Genomic DNA, 20485 nt, shown 5'->3' on the forward strand with positions numbered 1-20485 from the left:
TTATTTTTTTGGCCCTTATAATTTTGTTGTCGGAAATGTTTTTGGACATAAAACATCAATAATTCAACAAGTAACTAAACATTAAGAATGGATAACAATTAATGCCCAGAGCCATCCCCGTTACGCATCATTTTGTCCACCTTAACCGCTATTCCGATAATGTTGCGTATATCAGGAAGACAATACCAAAGGTCAGGAGCCAAGGGAATACTTCAGATGCCACTGCGGGAAAACAAAAAAAACCTGATATCAGACCTATAAAAAGCATTGGATCCTTACCAAACCTTTTCAGGTATTTGCTTGCACCATGGCCTGTTGGCTTTTGTAATGAATTTATGTAGTTTTTGACTTTTAAGTCGAGCACAGCCTTGACCCTTGGCAGATGCTCTTTCTTCTTTATCTTCTTGTTCTTCTTGATCTTCTTGTTCTTTTTTTGTTCGCAACGATTGCGGTACATCGGGTGACGAATTAAAAACTTCCGAAGTTGAACTGCTTTATGCTGCTTGAAAAGTAAAATTCTGCCTTTAAGCTTTCGCTGCTGGATGGTCGCTTCGGGCTGTTCCTCTCTCTCCTGCGTCTGAACGTGGGGAGTATTCTCAAGGCCCAGGACCATGTCTGGGTCTGTGATATCTTCTGGCTGCTCTGGGGCTTTCAAAAACTTTGTCAGTCTGGGTGACGTCACTGCCAGCTTCTGTGACAGCTCGTACAGACCCTCCATGGACGACATGGAGGTACGCTCTTTCAAGTCAGGCAGCACTAGGACCGCCTTTAGATTGCGTTGTCGCAGGCTCGAGTCGTCACAGGGTGTGCTCACAATGCCCTCGGCTGTGAACTTTGACCTACTCGGACGGATCATGGTGGGACTGCGGTGGACTGGCATCAGCTGGGAGTGGCCTTGGAAGGAGCGACTGTACTTACGAATCGGCCATGAAGTTTGTGTTTTTGAACATTTCAATAAGGCGGTGTTCTGCTTCCGAATCATGGTCGTACGATAAAAATGTTTGGGTTTTATCATAGCTCATCGTGTTGTTATTTTTATTTTACAAAATTTTCCAACTAAGAAAAATAAATTTGTATAATTTTCTAGAGAGTTCAAAGCGTTTGATTGAAATGTTCAATGTTGACTTTGATGGAGTTTTTGAGAGTTCTTAGATTGAACAAAATAATGAACGAAAAACTTGAATTAATTAATCAGCTCGTTTGCACTGCAATTGTGCACGGGCCCGACCCTTGGTGACCCCAAACCCCTGACTCGTTGCCCAGTATCTGTTCCTTATGGTACTCACAATTAGCAGCATCGATTGTTTAATGACAGTCGATTGTAATAAGCCAATTTACCAGCAAAAAGGGCAAGGGGAGTGGGCGCTTTGCATTTGAATTCAAAATGCGAAATAAGTTCATTAGCAGGACCCTCGCTCTTGGCCATGGGCCAGGACAAAGGACTCACTCCATCGAATGGCAGCAAATGTTTGTCCCAGTCTCTGGCCCCTTTTTATCCCCATTTTTAATTGGAGTTTATGCTACTTTTATGCATATTAATACTTTTATTTTGTACTACCAGCAGGGCTTTTCGGTAAGTGGTTTTTGCATTGAAATGTTTTCAGGTAATTGGCTTGTGGGAGCCAGCCAGGACCGGAAATGTGGTATGTCTGCAAAGGGATTTAAAAAAGAACTTTTCAGGAGATAGAAACCATCTGGAAAACGCATTCAATATGATATTTGATTCATTGACTGTGTCTTTTGTTGTTGGATTCCTGGGACCGAAAAGTAAGTCTACAGGCAGTCGAGACCTATCCAGCGCTTATCTGTGTCGCTACTTATTGAATAGCCCTCGCATCCTTAGACAGATGGCCGTCGTTGTGACGCTCATTAGTGGACTTCAAAATGGACAACCGATCAAAGGAGAGCTGATTAGGTCAGAGGCACAAAAGCCGTTGACAAAAGATAAACCTTTGACTAGGTCCAGGTCCAGGTCCAGGTCCAGCCACTGGTCACTCCTCTGGCACTCCGCACTCTTCCACTGTCTCTGCGCTCAGACTGCAGTCTAAATGGGCGTGGCTTGGCTTGTAATAACTCACGCCTTTTGACACAGATTAAACCGGCATGAAGACAATGTGAATGGGGAGTACGGGGCGACAGAGAAAGAGAAAGAGAGACTGCAACGATGATGACAGCGAGGACAAAAGCAAACTTGGCCAAAAGGATTTTATGACCCCACTACCAGAGAGTCGGAGTGTGTGTGTGTGTGTGTGTGTGTTGGTGGGTGTGGGTGGGCTGTGTAAATGTTATCCTTTATTGTTTGCCCAGCCTCTCTGTACGGGCCTGCACATGTCACCCGGCAGACTCTACCTCCGCATTCGCATCCGCATCCGCATCTACATCTACATCTGCCCCTATCCTTGGCTGCACATCTTTCTCCACTGTGGCACATCTTCATTGTGGCTGACAGCTTGGCTTCCATTGTCCTTCTGCAAACAACAACAAAAAATCAAGGCCCAGAATCAGAAATCATTCATATTAGCCATAGAGTAATACAGGGGGCAATGGAACCAAAATTCAAGCCCAAGATTTTAGATACATTTCAATCTGTTTTGTGGAACTCCTTTCCCATGGATCTGCCGCTCAGTCTCTTTGCTTGCTGGCTTTTCCTTGAGCATGCATAACATAAATTTGACTCGAAAATGCATCGACTAAAAGGGAAAATTCTATGCATTTTATATGATGCTACTCAGCCAAAGGGCATTCATAGAATGCATCGCATACCCCATTCGCCAACCCCACCATATATGCACACATATTATATAAAATATATGCAGATACGAGTCTCATTTTCCGGCATACACGCACATGGGACGCGAGACGGGAAACTGCATTTTCTATGCAGAGAGAGAGAGAGAGTCCTCCGAGAGCTCTGACCAGAAGGCAGGGACCTCGTCCTGCGTGTCAAAGAATTCCGCATGCAAATAAGGTTAAGGTGTATGTCGGTCGGGTGCGGGGTGGATCCACCACCCCTCCTGTTGCATAAAATATTCAATGTCTCGTACACGGGAGATGACAAATTTGTTTCCCACATTTGCACATGTTTTTTTCTTTTTTTTCGTGGGCGGGGAAAAGGTATATCTTAAATATCTTGGAATTAGCATTAACATGGCTATTCCAATTATCTGAAATACGAGTCTAATGTATGCATTACTAAGCATAAGAAAAATATAAATCCATTAATATATTTGTATTTTATAGATTTTTTATGGTTATAAAATCGACTAGGAATTCCCTTTGAGATATGTTTATGTTGAAAAAAGTATTTCATCTCATCTTCTAATATATTGATGAGGCTACGAGCTATATTTTAAATATTTCGCTCATCCGAAAGTGCTGATTGGACAAAGAATATCTCATGCGCTCAAATTTAAACATGAGTCAGATGGCATGGCTCATCAGGAAATATGAGAAAATAAAACATATCGATGAAAACTTTGAAAAACGGGAGGGACACCTAAAAGCATAAACATACCGTTTTGGATACAATAATTAAAATAGAATATATTTAATAATAAAATAATACAAAATTAAATGTTGGAAAAATCGTATTATGGGATTTTCTGAAGATCAAAATGATCCTATGTCTGCACACAGATAATTACATATACCAAGACAACAATTATTAATTATATAATTAAATGAAAAAAAAATTATTATTATTATAGATTAATAATTAATTTTTAATCCAAAATGAAATAAAATTTACAAATCAATTACAATTTAATATATTTATTTTTTAAAATAAAATTAAAAAATCAACTAAAATGAATATTAAATCTATTAATTTTAAATTAAAAATGTACCAAAAGAGTTTTAATACCTCCTTCATTCTAAAACCCTTGATATTTCCTTTAAAGTTCCATAACTTTTTTCTGAAAATTTCTCCAAATAGTCAAGTGTATCCCTGAGATACTCTATCTTTTCTTCCTTCCTCTACAAGTAGTGGCATTGAAAAAATGCCCAGCCAAAGGCCTTGCGGCCGCCGCCACCGCCGCCGCCTCGTCTCGCCCTTGGATCCGTTTCGTGGTTTGAGATACAAGATACGAGACGAAACGGAAGCTGGGAGGGGAAATCGGCGGGGAGCAGCAAGCGCTGCTGCAATTTCTGTTTTGAAATTGGCTTATTTAGGTATTTTTTATGCGCTCGACATTCAACGACGATGTCGACGGACGACGACGATGCAGGCTGCTGGCTGCTGGCTGCTGGCAGGCCCTGGCCTTTGTTTTGTAATTGTTTTGAAAGTACGGGGTGGTGGGGGAATGGCATGGAATGGTGGTGGTACAACGGATACAGTAGGCGGCAAAAGTTAACGTCATTGTCGTTGCCGAACTCTCGCTCCGACAGAAGAAGGACGACATTAGCGGCAACTGTTTTGAGTGCTGCTTCCTGTCGGTCCGTTCTTTATCGTTCCAGGACCCTGGCACTGGCATCCCTCCCGCAACCCCCACAACCTGGCGGCTGTTCTTTCAAGTGGCATTCGAGTGGCAGCCAGGCAGCCAGGCAGGCCCCATTGTGCACCATTATGATGAAAGTTTGTGTCGCAAAATGCAAATATTTGAAAGGTAATTGAATTTGAACTTTCTCGCTTGTCCTTGTCGTCCTCGTACCCCTACTCGTACTCGTACTCGTTGTTCTTGTTGTTCAGTTTTCTATGTCTATACATGTATAGACGTGTGTGTGTGTGTGTGTGTGGTAGGGAAGGGCGGGCTATAACTTTAAGTGCCTCCATATCGCGCTTGAAATGGCATTAAAGCTTCGATATTCAAATATTTGACAAACGGCTTACATGTTTTATTTACCCAATGGCCTGAATGGTCAACAAAACTCCAAAGCCCAAACTAAACTGGTATCCCCCCCTCTTTCTCTCTCTTCCTCTCTCACTCAATGCAAACATCTCCGCCCTCTCGCACTCATTTGTTTGTACAAAATTTGCACACACATGGACGGCCATGTTTTTGAGAGCCAAAATGACAGAAAATACCTCTGGTCACTCTATCCCTCGTTCTGTCTCCCTCTTCCCACTCTCTGTCGCTCGCTTTCTCTTTCTCTGCCGCAGGTGCATTGAACAATAAATTTTGCTGAAAGCAAACAATTATTTCTGACATGATTCCCAGTTTTCGAGCTTTTCATATTTTTTTGTTTTGCTTTTTGGGCGTTGAACTTTGAGCAGAAATTCGGTTTTTGTTTTTAATTAATTGCCTTGATTGGGTCATAAATGTTTTTGGGGGATTATTTGACAAAGAGTTTTTATCCATATTCAATTTAGGCGACAAAAACAACGATTCAAATAATAATCAACAGAAAAAGGAAAAATGCCACTGCAAAATATAGTTTTATGAAAAGTTTTAACATTCTGCAGAGGTGGGGGAATTTTTATTTAATAAAATGTTAATTATTTTATGTTTGGGATTAAATCAAGGAATATATTGGCCTTGATAACTAATGGAGAATTTAATGGTTTTATTCCCTTTTTTTATATTATTTACAAAATAATGGTTAAAATAATAATAAATGAATAAATAAAAACTTTTAAATAATTTTGTATCTTTTGGCCAATAGAATGGCCATTAGAATGGCCTTTAGAATTACCAAATGGTAAATATGTCCTTATAATAACATTTTAATGAATTTTAAACTATCTAGAAAATGATCTGGAAGATACATTTTTATTTTAACCTATTAACAGCTTTATTTTTATGGGAAAACGTGCTGTTTATGTTGCTAAAATGACAATTTAATGAATTTATAGTTCTTAAAAAATATCTACATGATACAATTGTATGTTTACCCACTAAAGCTTATTTTTTATTGAAAAATTGGTGAATAATAACCTAATTTATCATTTTAATGAATTGTAAGCTATCTACAAAAATAACTCCAGTGTTTTTTGTATCTTTTTCCCTAAATGGTATTATTTTTAAAACTTGCTAAAATATTTGTAATGTGACATTTTAATGAATTTATAGCTAATTGATAAAAATAAATGAATATGTCCTTGTAACAACATCTTAATGAAGTTTAAGCTATCTAGAAAATTATCTACAAGATACATTTGTTTTTTTACCCTTAAGAGCAATATTTTCATGAGAACACATGCTGTACACATACATATGTCCTTAAAATGTAATTTTAAGTATTATATAGCCATTAAAAAATTCTATAAGATAAATTTAAATCTTTACCCACTAAAACCTATATTGTTATTAAAAAAGTCACTAAATTAACATTTTAATGAATTGTAAGCTATATACAAAAATATCTACATGATTAATTGGTATCTTTGTACCTTAATGGTATTATTTCTTTTTAAAACTTGCTAAAGATATTTTTAATGTGACATTTTAATGAACTAACCAAAAAAAAAAAATAAATACAAGATACATTTGTATCTTAGAGTGCTAAAAAGCTCCTCATCATTTATCGTATGGATTATTATTGTAAAAATCTTGAATACCTGAGAATTATGTTTCTTCGCTGCAAAATTATGGATTATGAAATATAAGGATCGACAGATATTCTAAATAGACCCCCTTTAATTCGAATGATTAGTGGAAACTAGACCCTAGATACATTTTTAATTTACTGAGAACACAAAGAGAATTTAATTGCAATACCAGAAAAAAACCAGAGCAAAAGGATTCTCTTGGTCCGCAGAACAAAGGAGAAAGTGGACAGTGGAGTGCTGTGCGAGGACAAAGGCTGAAGGGCAGGTCGTCTCAAAGTGGACAAACCAAGACGATAATTTCTCCATTTCTACAACTGCAGCAGAGGAAGAGATAGAAATGCTCTCTCCATCTCCATCTTTTGGCCTTGTTGAAGGGTTTTCTTAGAACGCGGAGTAAAAGAAATATATAAATGGAAAAACAAAGGACCAAGACGCAGATGCTTTCTCCTGATGGCTGGGAATCCTTTCCCAGCCTTTCCTTTCCTTTCCTTTGGGTCTCCCTGCATTGCCATTAAACGCAAAAACCAAACTTAATTAGCCCCAACAACAAGAAAGAGCTCTCTCTTTTAGTCACTCCCCCACTACCACACCGACCGCTGTGTGTGTGCGCTGTGGTTACCGCCTCTGCAACCTGAATCAAGGGGGCGTGGCGGCAGTATCTGTTCCTTCTACCGGCTGCCAGACCTCCTTCTGCACCGCGTCAAAGGCAGCAAAAATATGAGTTAAAAAAGCTTCCAACAATTGGTTTGGCATCGCATACTGCTGCTGCTTTGTGCTACTCCTTCTGTCTGGGTTCATATCCAAGAATTTAATATAAATTTAATTAAAATTAAAAACTTAGTGTAGGGCATCCACACGCAAAACCAACATAAACCACACATTTCAAAAGCAAAACCGCTCTGCTAATTCTCTCCCGGCAAAGATACGGTTCTCTCCATTAAATGACATCACCGCACTGCAGTGTCTCACTGCAGAAAGAGAGAAGGCAGCGAGGCAAGAAATAGAAAGAAGGAGGGCAAGCAAGCAAAACGCAAAACGGATATTTCTCACCTTGAATAGACCTTAGACTATGCTACTGCTCTCATCTACGCACTCCCTCTCTTACACACACCTTACAGAGCAACGAAAGAAATGATATAAGGAAAGGAAAAGATCCAGAGTTCAGAGCAACAAAAACTCATTGCAAAAGCAAAGCCGCGCTCTCTTTTCGGGTCTTACTTTGCGTAATTATTTATTTACGCTCTCAGCAGTGCTGAGCGTAAGATAACACATGAAAGAGAGCCACAATATATGTATGTATGTACATATAATTTCATCATGGTCGCGCTAAAATCCTCTCAGCAGAGGTGCGCTGCTAACTTTTCTCCCCCACTTCAGGTCATTGCTTTTTCGCCAACTGCAGTGGGAAGAGAGAATGAAAGAAAAGAAATTTTCGCATTAATAGAATTTTTCTAAGCTGATGATCTCATCACTGCGCTGACCATCTCCCCCCACCTTTTTAGAGCATAAGCTCAAGCAACTACACACACACACACATTGCAAAAGCAAAGACGCTCTCAACTTTTCGCCTCTGCTTCAGTTCATTGCACTCTCACTTTTTCTATGTTGATGATCTCATCAATGCACTGACCTCTTTTCACTCACCGCCTCTTTTTAGAGCATAAGCCCAAGCTTAAACACACTCATTCAAAGGTAAAACTCTTGAAACTAAACCAACTAAAAACGCACTGCCCGTCTCACCTGCACCCACACCTCAAGAGCAGAAGCTTTAACACACAATCACATTGCGGGATTATTAAAAATATTTGAATAATAGTTTTATTTCTATAATTTCTGGAAGGCGATAAATTGGGCAAAAAAGTTTTATTATTACCACTTTTATAAGTCAATAATAAATATAATATACTATGTCCCCAAGTACAGTAAACGCTCGAAAGACATCACAATGTTTATTATTATACAAAATAAATAATAATTGAAAAATGTAATATTAATTCGCAGTGGCTTTTAGCTTTCAGCAATCAGATCAGCCGACAATGTACGCACCTGCAAGCTGATTCTGCCTGAAAAAAGCTCTCAGATCAGCTGAGCTTTCAGCTCCGATTTCAGCGCCGATTTCAGCTCCGCTTTCAGCTATAGTGTGCGCGAGCCCTAAAAAATCTTGGAAAATAGTGGAAAATGTTCGGAAAATTATATAAAAACCCGTGTGATAAGTGTAGCAAGTGCTGATAATGAAAATATGGCAGAAAATCTTGTAAAAAGTAGGAAAAGTGGTGAAAAGTGTGAGGAGCCGAAAAAGTGATGAAAAGTGGTCGAAAAGGCAGGAAAATGCAGTCCCATGAGTGTGGAGCGTCAAAGGTTTAGAAATAATTAAAGAAAAGATCGCAGCAAGTGTGAAAATAGCGCAGGAAACATTGCGCGAATCGTACCACGCCATAATGTCATTGTTCAGTTTGAGTTTTTTTTCCCTTTTTTTCTGCGAGAGTGGGAGCGAAACAGGATGGTCATCAAGATGAAAAAGAGTGCAAAGCGGCAAGAAGTGGAAGGCGATATTGGCAAAGTGAGTGAAAGTGCGCGAGTGTAAAGAAAAAAAATAAAATGTACCGCAGGAACTATATAAAGAGCGGAAATATTGAGCGCAATGCATGGCAGCAAACAATAAGAGTTTTCTTTTTCTGTGAGTGAAGTGAAGGATGGTCTCAAGACGGCAAGGAGTTGAAAGCGGCAAGCAGCGAAAGGCGATATTGGCAAAAAGTGAGTGAGAGTGTAAGTAAAAACCATAATAAAAGGCAAAAAGTGAGTAAAAGTAAGTGAGTGAAGAGAAAAACGATCAAATTTACCACAATAACTATTTAAAGAGCGGCAGCGATTACAAGGCGAAACTACGAGTGAGAATAAAAACAATGTAATGCAGCGCAAAAATTATACAAAAATAAAGCGACAAGCACTGAAACACTATAAGCAGTGCAAGACGATATAAGACAAAAGTGAGTGAAAATAAGTACAATATAATGAACAGCAAGAACTAAATAATGAGCGGCAAGCAGTACAAGCCGAGAAGAACCAAAGAGAGAGTTGAGTCTATTTAAATGAATGGTGAGTCTGCACAACATGATATGTTTATATATTATTTTATAAACTATAATTATCATAATAATTACTGATGAAAGTAAAATATTTTTCTACTGTATTTTGTTTATTTGTTTTGACATATTTTAGCTCTCTAACAAAATCTTCCTGAAATCGAAATATTTATGGAATTGAAAGATGGGATACGTTGAAAGATTTTGAAGATTCCTTGCTCTCATTTAAAGCGTTTCCCGCTTTTTCACTTTTTCTTCTGTTGCTTTCGTCCATCTCTTTCTCTCCTTCGTTCGTTTCGGGATGACTTTTGATTAAAAAGTAGCCAAAAGCGAGCGAGAGTCTCTCAGTTTTCCTGGCCCTTCTGCAATCGGTGATTGATGGCTGGAAGGCGCACTACGGATTTTCCCGGGCAATCAAAGTCAGAAAATGTTTCGCAATTGACATGTAATCGAGAGGGGGGCAGGGGGTGGAATCGCTGCGTATCGGAGGGAGCATCGCTTTCAGTTTTTCGTCGGCGCGTGCAAATTTCTAATTTCATTAAAATTTGTTCAAAGGCCCCACCGTTCGATGGCCCGTTTGGCCCAGACGTTGACAGACACAAATCGGCACAATAGACGTCAGAAAGCTCTCTGTCTCTCTCACTCTCGCCCGAAACGGGGCAGAGAGGAGGTGGTGACTGGTCCGCTTGTGGGCGAGACAGCTTTTGGCAATCACAGTGCGCCGATCAAAGTGGAAAATCGATTTTAATTGCAATCTAAGCGCCCGCCAAAAGCTTCAACGCTCGATTGGCGGTCGAGAGGGCGTACGCTACTGTGTGTGTGTGTGTGTGTGTGTGTGTGTGTAGACAGGCAGTGGGCATTAACTGGGCGTGGCATGTCGGCCACTCGGCCCATAATTGGTTCTTTTTTTTGGGCGTTTTTCTTCTTCCAATCCCAGTCCCCATTCCAGCGAAATATTGAATCCCAATTTTGATGCTACTGGCAGTTTTCGTGACTAATGTGTCGAATATCGAGAGATTTTGGTTTTTCATTCGGTTACGGTCGCCCCCCTCCAACTTTGCTATTCCGGAATATATGGCACTGCCATTACAACAACGTCGTGTCGATGATTGTCGCTCAAAGGCAAATCAATCCAAACTGTCAAATTTTCACACGCCCAATGAATGGCACTCCTCCCCCCCCCTCCCACCCCCCCACCCACCGATTGGCGCGGGGATATGGGCAGTATTCCATCGACAAAAAGTGTTCTTTAAAAGGGAGAAACGTTAACAAATATCTGATCGAATTGCAGGTTTAAGTATAATAATAGATGGTGTCTCTACTGTATTCATATTCGAGCTGAAACATGCAATAAAATCTCCATTTAAACAGCAGGTGCCGGCTGTTAAATGTCTCAACTGAAGCGTGGGAATCCGAATCCTTTTAACATACACGTCTGACCGTCAGGTGGTGTGACATCATGCAATATGCAATCGAAAAGGAGGGAATGTATCTGCAGATTGTCCGAAGGCATTGAAAATTCCATTACGTAGATACAAATCAAATTGGGGGGAGAAAAAAAAGGATCAAACAGCATGGAGGGGTGTAAAGAATATGCAAAAGAAAAATCAAATTACCAGAACTTGAAAAATCGCCAGACATCAGTAGACACATAAATCAGTGGAAACCGAAAACGAAACCGAAAATAGGAAATGGGAAAATGGCAAATGGTATAAGAAATTGTTACCGCTATTTAACGGTTTATTGATGCTTGGCTTTTAGCTGAAATTTATTGGGCCAAAAATTGGTTTAAAAATTGTCGAAAATTCCGAGAAAATGTAACATAAATTTTGTACAAGTTTTCCCCGACCTAAGCACACTCTTCCCCCAAAATCATTCCTTTCCGTAGTTCCCAACAAAATATATATTTCCACCTATAAACATCACAACTGTTTGGGTTCTCTACAATGATCGCGGGCACTTTAGAAGAAGATGTGGATGGTGCCAGCACATCCACAGGTAGCACCACGGTGGCGGCAGAGCCCTCAACGCTACACCTGGCCACCTATGCCAGTCGCTATACGGATATAGCACGCGTCAATCGTTTAAAATTCATTGCCAAAGTGTGCCCCAAGCTGCAAGTGCCAGCCCTAGAGCTGGCCATCAATCATGTCAAGACATTCACATACAATGTTCAGCTCTACGATGAACTCTACCGGACCCTGTGCGAGGCCATTGAAAAACGAGAGGCAGAAATCGAACCGAGCGAAGAGGTGGTCGCCAGCACATCAAAGGCGTCCTCCTCTGAGGCGGGATATATCAAGAAGGCCGGTCGTCGTGTGCCCTACGATGCCCTTTGGGTGGAGGATAACACTATGGAGTCGACGCTCCTGCAGCAGGAGCTGGATGCGGAGCTGCAATACAAGAAAGCGAATTCGGGCAGCGCCAAAGTGAGGCGCATACTGGAGGAGATCGGGGACTATCATCTGAAGGGTTATAACCTGAAGCTGGCCGTCAAGTATTACGCCAGGGCCAGGCAGTACTGTACCAGCACCGATAATGTAATCAATATGTTTCGCAATATGATTAGGGTGTCGATTTACATGGCCAACTGGTGGCATGTCCTCACCTACATCGAGGACGCCAAGAAGTACGCCCTTGGCTTTGAGAATCTCGCACAGAAGGTGCCGCCACAGCTCAACTGTGCCGCCGGATTGGCCAATATGGGCCTGAAGATCTACAAAACGGCTGCACAGTGCTTCCTGCAGACACCGTTCGATCAGTATGATTTTGATACGATTGTGGCCCGCGAGGATGTCAGCTACTATGTGGGTCTGTGTGCCCTGGCCACCCTGGACCAGGACCAGCTGGCTCTGGACGTCATCAATTCGGTGGGTTTTCGGCCGTTCTTTCAGCTGTCGCCGCAAGTTTTGTCCCTTGTGACCACATTCCATGCCGGGGACTTTGATCACTGCCTGCTGGTGCTGAACCAAATCGAGGATCACGTGAGATTGGACTATTATCTGGCGCCGCATGTGGATACGCTGTTCGGGAAGATCAAGGCCAGAATTCAAAAGAGAAGGGCCCCTCCCGCCACAAAGGTTAAGGGTCATTAACGAACGAAGAAATACTCGTATGGACTGAGAATTGAATTCAATTTTCTGGGTTTTTCAAAGAGGAGGGGGAAGGGGAGGTTCTTTAAGTTATATTTATACTAATAAAATTCAAGATATAGTAAATCCTATTTCCATGTATTTATTTTTTTGATTTTATTTTTAAATAACTACCACACCTCTAACCAAATCTTTACCAAATCACCTCTTTAAGCAAATCCTCAAGTTTTCCAAGCGAAAGGATATCGAAGGGCTCTCAAATGTTTGAAAGGAAATTATTAGTATAAATCAAATGAAATAATTGGGTTTTAAATACACACATTAAAAAATTAAATAGAATTCACTTTGACTTTAAAATAAATCTATTCATAACTCTTCTTGAAATGGCCCGTATTTAATTTAATTATAAAACACTTTTAAAATATATATTATTTTAATTTTATTTAATATGAAATATATTTATTTTAAATATGAAATATATTTAATTTGAATACGAAATATATTTATTTTATATATGAAATATATTTACTATTTTTATATATATAAAAAGTATTAAAAATAAATTTGAAATATATTTATTTTATCCATGAAATTTGTTTATTTTACTTATAAAATATATTTATATTAAATAAGAAATATATTTATTTTATGTATGAAAAATAATTATTATATATATGAAATATATTTATTTTAAATATGAAATCTATTCATTTTATTTATGAAATATATTATTTTATATGTGAAATATATTTATTATTTTATTTTACTTATGAAATATATTTATTTTAGATATGAAATACAAATATCTTTTTTAAATAAGAAATATATTTATTATTATTATTTAATTTTAAACATGGAATTGATTTATTTTATTTATGAAATATATTTATTATTATTTTATTTATTTATTAGTTTTATATATTATATAAAAAATATAAATTTAAATTAATTATTTGTATGATTCCATTCTCGGAGCAAATCTATTCATAGATATACCTTTTTTTAAATATAATTTTAAATGTTACAATTTCAGCGTGTTTTCTGGTTTCAGAACATATTTTTATTTCCGTTAATTCATTTTTCTCCGAACATAAACCTGCCAACATCTGAAGTACATTTTCCCATCACTTTTATTGTTTTCCCTTATAATTTTATCATCCGCTCAGTAACCAAAAGCCACAGAGCAGCACCAGGAAGGGGGCCCCCCCCCCCAAGGGTGGTGCAAATCTGTGTGTATGTTTTTTTCCGTTCCGCTTAGATATTTTAAGTTTTAAGGGAGATTCCGAAAAATCTTGGAAGTGGGCAGGATGTCGTTGTTGTGGCATCGTTGCATAGTCCGTCCCCCCCCCCACCAAAGTTTTCATGCCGCCGACGGCAGTCAATTTTCTTGTTTACAATGGAGCAGGAGCACACACACACACACACACGGGGACACACACACACGCACACAATGGCAAATAACAAACAATTACAACATCGCAGGCGTTGTCTCCTTCTGCCTTGTTGTTGGTGTTGTTGGTTTTTGCGCCGCAATAAATACAATTTGCATGACAAAATAGCAAACAACGGCAGCTTTTCCATGAATGTATGCATCTGTGTGTGTGTGTGTGTGTGGGGGGGGGGGGAGGGGGGAGTGCATGCGTGGGGAAGCGTCTGCAGGCTCACTCAGCCAAACAAAACTACACACAAAAACAAGTAGAAACGTAGAAACATGTCCGATATTCAGGGCCAAGGGTATACCCTGTATTTGGATAGCCGGGAAAACTGGAAAACCTAGAATATTTTGGGCTTATAGAGTATTTTTGAGTACAGTCCGAAGACGAGAGACGAGGCACAATCAATTGAATCGGTCCCCAGAATCCATCAACAAAATACACAGTCTTTCATTTGGCAAACAGAGAGAGAGAGAATGGTAGAGATGGATTAAATTATCTTACCTTGGAGAACCAATATACCCCTGCTTACTCTGCAGCTACAGGGTATAACAATCAACTGGCCCGTCCAATGCGGCAACAACAACAACAACAACAACAACAACAAGAAGGGCTGCTGCAAACGAGGCAGAGAAAGAGAGAGAGGAGAGGCCTGGCAGTTAGGCTGCCACTGCCACTGCGGCTGCCACTGTGGAACAACTTATGAATATTCAATTTTACATAAAAGATTTTTTGTTGCTGGTGTCCTTTTGCAGGCTCTGCCTGCCACTCTGCCTTGCAGCCTGGCTCCTTCATGCATGGCATGAAATGTGAAAAATATTGGCCAGGTCGATACCAAAAAGGAGAAAGGGGTTCAGAAGTTGTATAGCAAAGGGCTAATATTTCCAACACTAGAAGAAAACAATCAAAAAATAGGTCCATCTCTTATTCGTAGCTTTCAACATTTACAATTTGTTTAAATCACTGGAGACAATCGATAGTTCTTGGGCTGGTCTTGGGTGGGCGACGACGACGGCGATGGGTACTTGGATTTATTCATCGCCGTCAGCGCTTCGAGGAAATCCCCCATGTGCAGCTCCAGGTTGAGGCAGTCCCTGAAGGTCGTCGGAGTGTCGCGCATAAACTTACGCATGCGATGGTGGCAGGCTTGACGGCACAGCTCCTTCAGATCGCTGCCAGAGAAACCCGCCGTCTGCGTGGCCAACACCTTACAGTCCACCGAAGCGTGGAGCTGTTCGTCCTTCAGGATCAGATGCAACAGCTGCTGGCGCTGGATCGTATCGGGCATGCCAATATAGAACTTAGCCGGCATGCGTCGAATGATGGCCTTGTCCAGGTCCCCGGGCCGATTGGTGGCACCCAGGACTATCACAGCCGAGTTTCGGGACGTGACCAGGCCATCCCAGAGCTGCATAAACTGGGTCTTCATCATGGCCGTGGCCTCGTGATCATTTTGGCGCCGTGCACGCAACAGGGAATCGATCTCATCGATGAATATGATGGCGGGCTCCAGTTTCCTGGCCAGCGAGAAGACGGCGGCGGCCAGCTTCTGGGATTCTCCGTACCATTTGTCCGTAAGCATGGCCAAATCCACATTGATGAATCGCATGCCCGCCTCCTTGGCAATGGCCTTGGCAATCAGTGTCTTGCCACAGCCGGGCGGACCGTGGAGCAGCACCCCCATGGGGGCACGCCACAAATGCGATTGCTTGAACAGCTCCCGGTGTCGCACGGGCAGCACCACCGTCTCCTTCAGCTCCTGGACAATGTAATCGAGACCGGCTATATCGCTCCAGTGGATGTCTATGTCTTCGGGTACGACCAGACCAGCGGCAATAAGCATCTCCTGGTCTGTCAGGTCTCCAATTTCCAGCTGTGATCCACCAGATTTCTTCAATCTTTCAATCAACTTTTTCAACTGCTTCTGGGCCCGCTTAATGGCCCTCTTGTGGGTTTTGTCAAAGAAAAATGTGTTGTCCATAAGGCAGGTAACTCCAGTCCACAGAAGGTAGCCACCTATTAGAATAAAGCTCGCTTTCACCGCCGCTAAGAAGAGATTTCCGCGTGTAAAGTACGACGATTGCTCAACGCGACGCGGCGACATTTTGTTTAAAAAATAGTCTATTGTATCCATTGGTGTGCAAAATATTTTTGGAACCAGAGAAGAGATGTCTACAGATTAGATTTATACTAAAACTGAAGGCACAGTTCTAAACCGAAACTAAAAGTAAATAAATGGCCTACTGCGTGGTTACGAAATGCACTAAAAGTGGAAAAACATGTGGCAGCCCCCCTATCAGCCCATACGGCATCCCTACGGTATATCAATAAGCCATAAATGTACGGCCACACTGGAATATAATACCGAATAGTACCGAATATACGGAGACTGAGGAAAGCATGTAGATCGAATCTAGATCTTTCGACATGGCGCTTCAAAGAGAGGAAGTTGTGTTCGTTTCACTGTCACAAATATATCGCAAAATGATTAAAATTCAATAGCTTTATAATTTATAGCAGGGATCGTAATGTAATACAATTAAAATAAAATCAAATACAAATATTTTGAATATATAATAAAAAATTTAAAAATTATGAACAAAACACAAGAAGTTTCCTTCTTTTTAAAGAAAAAAAAATAATAAATAGAACATAAATATAAAAAAAGAACTGAAAAATTAAATTAAAAATTCAAAAAATATGATAAATACAAAAATATAAAAAACCAAATAATAAAAAAAATATTAAATATATTATAAAAAAATGTATATCAAAATAAAAGCTATAATAATAAATAATAGAAATATACAAAAAGAATATATAACATAAATATAATAAAATAAAAAAATGTTTTAAAAAATAATAATAAATATAAAAAATAAAATTATAATAATGATAAAAATAATAATTCAAGAAAAATAAAATAAAAATTAAATAAATAAAATTATAAGTGAATAAAAAAAATTGAAAAATTAAATAAATTTTAAAGCGTAATAAATAAGGAAAATTAAAAAATAAGTAATACAAAAATAATACAAAATTGTTTAATGATTTTATTTTGTATTCTTAATATATTATTTTTTGGTTAATGAAATTAAATATTTTTTTAAACGAAATATGTCCATCGAAAAGTTATGTATAAATAATGGATACAAATATAAAAAATAAAAGCCATATTACAATATAAAAAAAAAAAAATGTATTTTGAATTAAAATTTAATCCTCTGGAAGGATAGCTCTCTAAAAAGTAGGGTACACTTTTTTCAAAATCATATTTATTTTTTGTGATCTCTGGCTTTTTGAAAATTTGCACCTTTTCTGTCAGTGTATCTGCGTTTTAATTTCTGTTTAACTTTTCCTGTTTTGCCCGTAGCTCTCTCTGTCTTCCTCTATCCGGTGCGAGGACCTGCGAAGAAATGTAAGCCAACAAAAGCCAAGAATAAAAAAAAAAGAGTTGAGAAAAGTACAGCATAGAGAAGGGGCAGGGACTGAGGGCAGAAGATGTTTTCTAGTTTAAGCATCTTTTTAGCGGAAGTCAATGTAACAAAAGATAAACTTGTCCAGCCAGCTGCCAGTTCCTTGTACTCTCCAGTCCGTAGTCCTCTTCCAAGGATGCTGTCGGTATTCCAGCAGCAGCGGCAGAATAAAGGCCAAGGCATAAGACGGTCAAAAGTATTAACTAAACACTGCAGCAATTTATCTTGGTACCCCTTTCGCCGACCCGAACCGAACCGAACGTAGGTCAGTTATGCGCTTTGTCTTAAAGTTTTTATTTTATTTTTTTGTTGTTTCCATCCCAGAGACCAGACCGCTGAAGAAAATTGCTGTGCTGTGCAGGAGCTTCCTTCCGCATTACAAAAGAATTACTCAACACAATGTCTGGGGCAAAGTTTTCTCAGCCAGCCCCCAGATCAGTTTTTTCCACCCATCTCTACCTCTTTTTTCCCCTGTGTTCATCCACCATAATCCCTTTTGTATATACTCCTACCAATTGTTTTAGTTTTACCATTTTCTAGACGCTTTAATTCCGAATATTTCTAGGGTCTTAAGACAGTATTATTTTTCTCAAAAAATTAATCTCTGATTCCCTTTTTAATGGGTATTTTGTAACCAAAAAATTACCTAGATGATGCCCTTATGCTGCTCCAAGAAACCTCCTTGAATGTGATCCATCTTGACCAAACGGAAGTAGGAAATAGGAGACCTCGTCCTAGAGGAAATCACCTGCAGCCATGAATGGCTGTCTTGGGTGCAATTTCCAGTGCGCTCTTTAAGCTCGTTAGCGTTCCGGAGAATGCCGTCCTTTATGCTGGCAATCCTCCTACTACTCCTCCGCCACTCCTTTGTCGACCCATTCTCTTTCTCTTGCGAGAGCTACTTTTCAAGAGTTCATAAAAATCACTTCAACTGTGTGCAATATTCCATGATTTTGAGCGTCAATCTTTTGAGCGTCGCTTTCCCATCCCTTCCCTTCCCCTTTCGCCCATAGTTTGGGCCTGGCCATCCTTTCAGTCCCCCCTTTCGAGTCTTTTGTGGAGCAGCAGCCAAGTTCGTTCTTTCGTTCTGCTGCACACACGAAAATTTAATTATGTTGTTTTGTTGCTGTTGTACGGTACATTGTTGTGCTGCTGCAACGGTAGCCGACTTTTGTCACAGTCGCGTAATATAAAATACGTCAAGAAAGCCCTAGATACTTTGACAGATGAATAGATACTCTCCAAGACCAGAGATTCCCGAATTTTGATTGGAATATGCGAAGAATAGTAGAGGAGCTGCAGATACAGATTGATCGTTGCTATATCGGTATGGATAGGAAGTCTTTGATAGGTTTAAGCCATCCTTTAACCCTCTTTCGCTCTTTTTACTGCCTTTGGCATGACGCCCCACCTTTGCTCTCACTTTTCCCATCACAATGGATGTCCTAGAAACAGGGAAGGGATAGGGTATTAATAGAAGACTTTGGGTTTCCAATAATTTATAAAATACCTCTTTTTTTTGTTCATTGAAATTCTTTAATGTCGCCATCTACCATTGGGGAAAAGTCTATCACTGCGCCTTCCGATTATTGTCTTAATTTTTCTAGAGCTGCATCGAAATCAGGAACTTCTTTATCAATATCTGGACTGTTAGCAGGCAATGGTGCGACAGTGGATGGTGCGGCAGTGGGTCCAGCACTGGGTGCAGCACTGGCTCCAGCACTGGGTGGTGGCTGTGATCCCGGCGTAGTTCTTCCTCCACAGATAGTGCATGTTGCTCCGCAGGGATATACTACCGAGGGGTATCCACCAAATATAGGCCAACTTACCCAATTATGACCTCTATAAAATGTTGAGGCAATATACTGCTCATTTAAGAGCCTTACTTCCCAGCCCCGGCCCCGTCTGTAGTCAAAGTCCTGTTCCTGATAGGTCCTTCCAATGGTCACCATCAAGGCAAAAACTAGTAGAGTCCGCTGCAGAAATATATATTTTCAAATATTGTTTTAATAATCGATTAAAGTCGCTCTTAAGTCAACAAGTCTTACCATTAATTTCATTTTGATTTCGGCATCAATTATGTGAATGTTTTCCTATGGGAAGCCCCTTCTTATACAGGAGAGGCATAGCTTTCTATGCTCTTATCAACGATAAGGTTTCTTGGAATATTCCACACGAGTTCACGGGTTGTTTCACTGGAAATTGATAACCGAATAAACTTGAACTGAAACCTCTTACCTTTTGCGATACCGAAAATATTGTTTCTTTGTAAAACACTAAAAAAAAACGAGGGGGAACGTTGTGAGTTGCTGCGGAGACCGCAACTCTACAGTTATACCCGATACTAAGTCAGTATGGCTCTCCTCCGGCAGACGCCGCTAATATTAAACGACACGACAAAGAGTGCGTGCGAGAGAGACAGAAAAGACGTCGGGCGCTGCGTAGCCACTGCAAATTGATTTGTTCCTTTTGGCTATAAAAATTATCTGATTTGATCCAGATTCGGCAACCGAATAGATATGGTCATTATCTATGATTCTGCGTTTTTAGTTTTCTCGTATCTTTAAAATTGTGGATGCCACAGTTTTTCGTCCTTTGTGGAGGCGGAAGGGGGTGGGGCAAAATTTTGAGTTATACGTTTTATAGTGAGAACTAACAGTAGTGCGGATACCAAATTTGGTTACTCTAGCCTTAATAGTCTCTGAGATTTGTGAATATCCCCAGATTTTCGTCCTTTGCGGGGGCGGAAGGGGGTGTGGCGAAATTTTGAAACAAACTCGTCTCGGTCCGATATATTAGGAGTGTGGATACCAAATTTGGTTGCTCTAGCTTTTGTAGTCTCTGAGATCTAGGCGCTAATGTTTTACTCTAAGCAAAGCCGCCTATGCTACGTGTGTGTTAGAGAGAGACAGGG

The 20485-nt window shown here is 39.8% G+C and overlaps 3 protein-coding genes and 1 long non-coding RNA gene across 5 annotated transcripts; 1 reads left to right on the plus strand and 3 right to left on the minus strand.

The window, feature by feature from the left end:
* Positions 1–1112, minus strand: LOC108161499. 2 transcript variants are annotated; one of them, XM_017295774.2, is made up of 3 exons: positions 919–1112; positions 285–863; positions 1–222 (listed from the first exon to the last, which is right to left on the minus strand). In XM_017295774.2, exons 1-3 carry the CDS (start codon positions 1020–1022, stop codon positions 213–215), a joined length of 693 nt encoding a protein of 230 aa, XP_017151263.1. In that variant the 5' UTR covers positions 1023–1112; the 3' UTR covers positions 1–212. The 2 variants fall into 2 exon arrangements, with proteins under 2 accessions (XP_017151263.1, XP_017151262.1); XM_017295773.2 differs by having other exon boundaries at positions 280–863.
* A 10087-nt stretch (positions 1113–11199) lies between these two features.
* LOC108161414 (COP9 signalosome complex subunit 1) lies at positions 11200–12791 on the plus strand. Its single transcript, XM_017295668.2, has one exon. The coding sequence runs from the start codon at positions 11517–11519 to the stop codon at positions 12663–12665; it is 1149 nt and encodes a 382-aa protein (XP_017151157.1). The 5' UTR covers positions 11200–11516; the 3' UTR covers positions 12666–12791.
* A 2203-nt stretch (positions 12792–14994) lies between these two features.
* LOC108164270 (ATPase family AAA domain-containing protein 1) lies at positions 14995–16328 on the minus strand. Its single transcript, XM_017299913.2, has one exon. The coding sequence runs from the start codon at positions 16227–16229 to the stop codon at positions 15051–15053; it is 1179 nt and encodes a 392-aa protein (XP_017155402.1). The 5' UTR covers positions 16230–16328; the 3' UTR covers positions 14995–15050.
* A 2322-nt stretch (positions 16329–18650) lies between these two features.
* Positions 18651–19751, minus strand: LOC108161690. Its single transcript, XR_001775503.2, has 3 exons — positions 19620–19751; positions 19082–19547; positions 18651–19016 (listed from the first exon to the last, which is right to left on the minus strand). It is a non-coding gene; the product is annotated as an uncharacterized LOC108161690 (long non-coding RNA).
* Between the last annotated feature and the right edge of the window lie 734 nt (positions 19752–20485).

This window comes from Drosophila miranda, chromosome 4 (genome assembly GCF_003369915.1).
Source record: "Drosophila miranda strain MSH22 chromosome 4, D.miranda_PacBio2.1, whole genome shotgun sequence".
In the NCBI taxonomy this organism is placed as follows: domain Eukaryota; kingdom Metazoa; phylum Arthropoda; class Insecta; order Diptera; family Drosophilidae; genus Drosophila; species Drosophila miranda.

Excerpts from the sequence above, each read along its gene's own strand:
- LOC108161414 (XM_017295668.2), top strand. The coding sequence starts at position 11,517 with ATGATCGCGGGCACTTTAGAAGAAGATGTGGATGGTGCCAGCACATCC.
- LOC108164270 (XM_017299913.2), bottom strand. The coding sequence starts at position 16,229 with ATGGATACAATAGACTATTTTTTAAACAAAATGTCGCCGCGTCGCGTT.
- LOC108161499 (XM_017295773.2), bottom strand. The coding sequence starts at position 1,022 with ATGAGCTATGATAAAACCCAAACATTTTTATCGTACGACCATGATTCG. Across the intron at positions 864-918 it reads ACAAACTTCATGGCCGATTC|TCCCACCATGATCCGTCCGA; the intron begins GTAAGTACAGTC and ends AGTCCACCGCAG. Across the intron at positions 223-279 it reads CAAATACCTGAAAAGGTTTG|TGGCATCTGAAGTATTCCCT; the intron begins GTAAGGATCCAA and ends GTTTTCCCGCAG.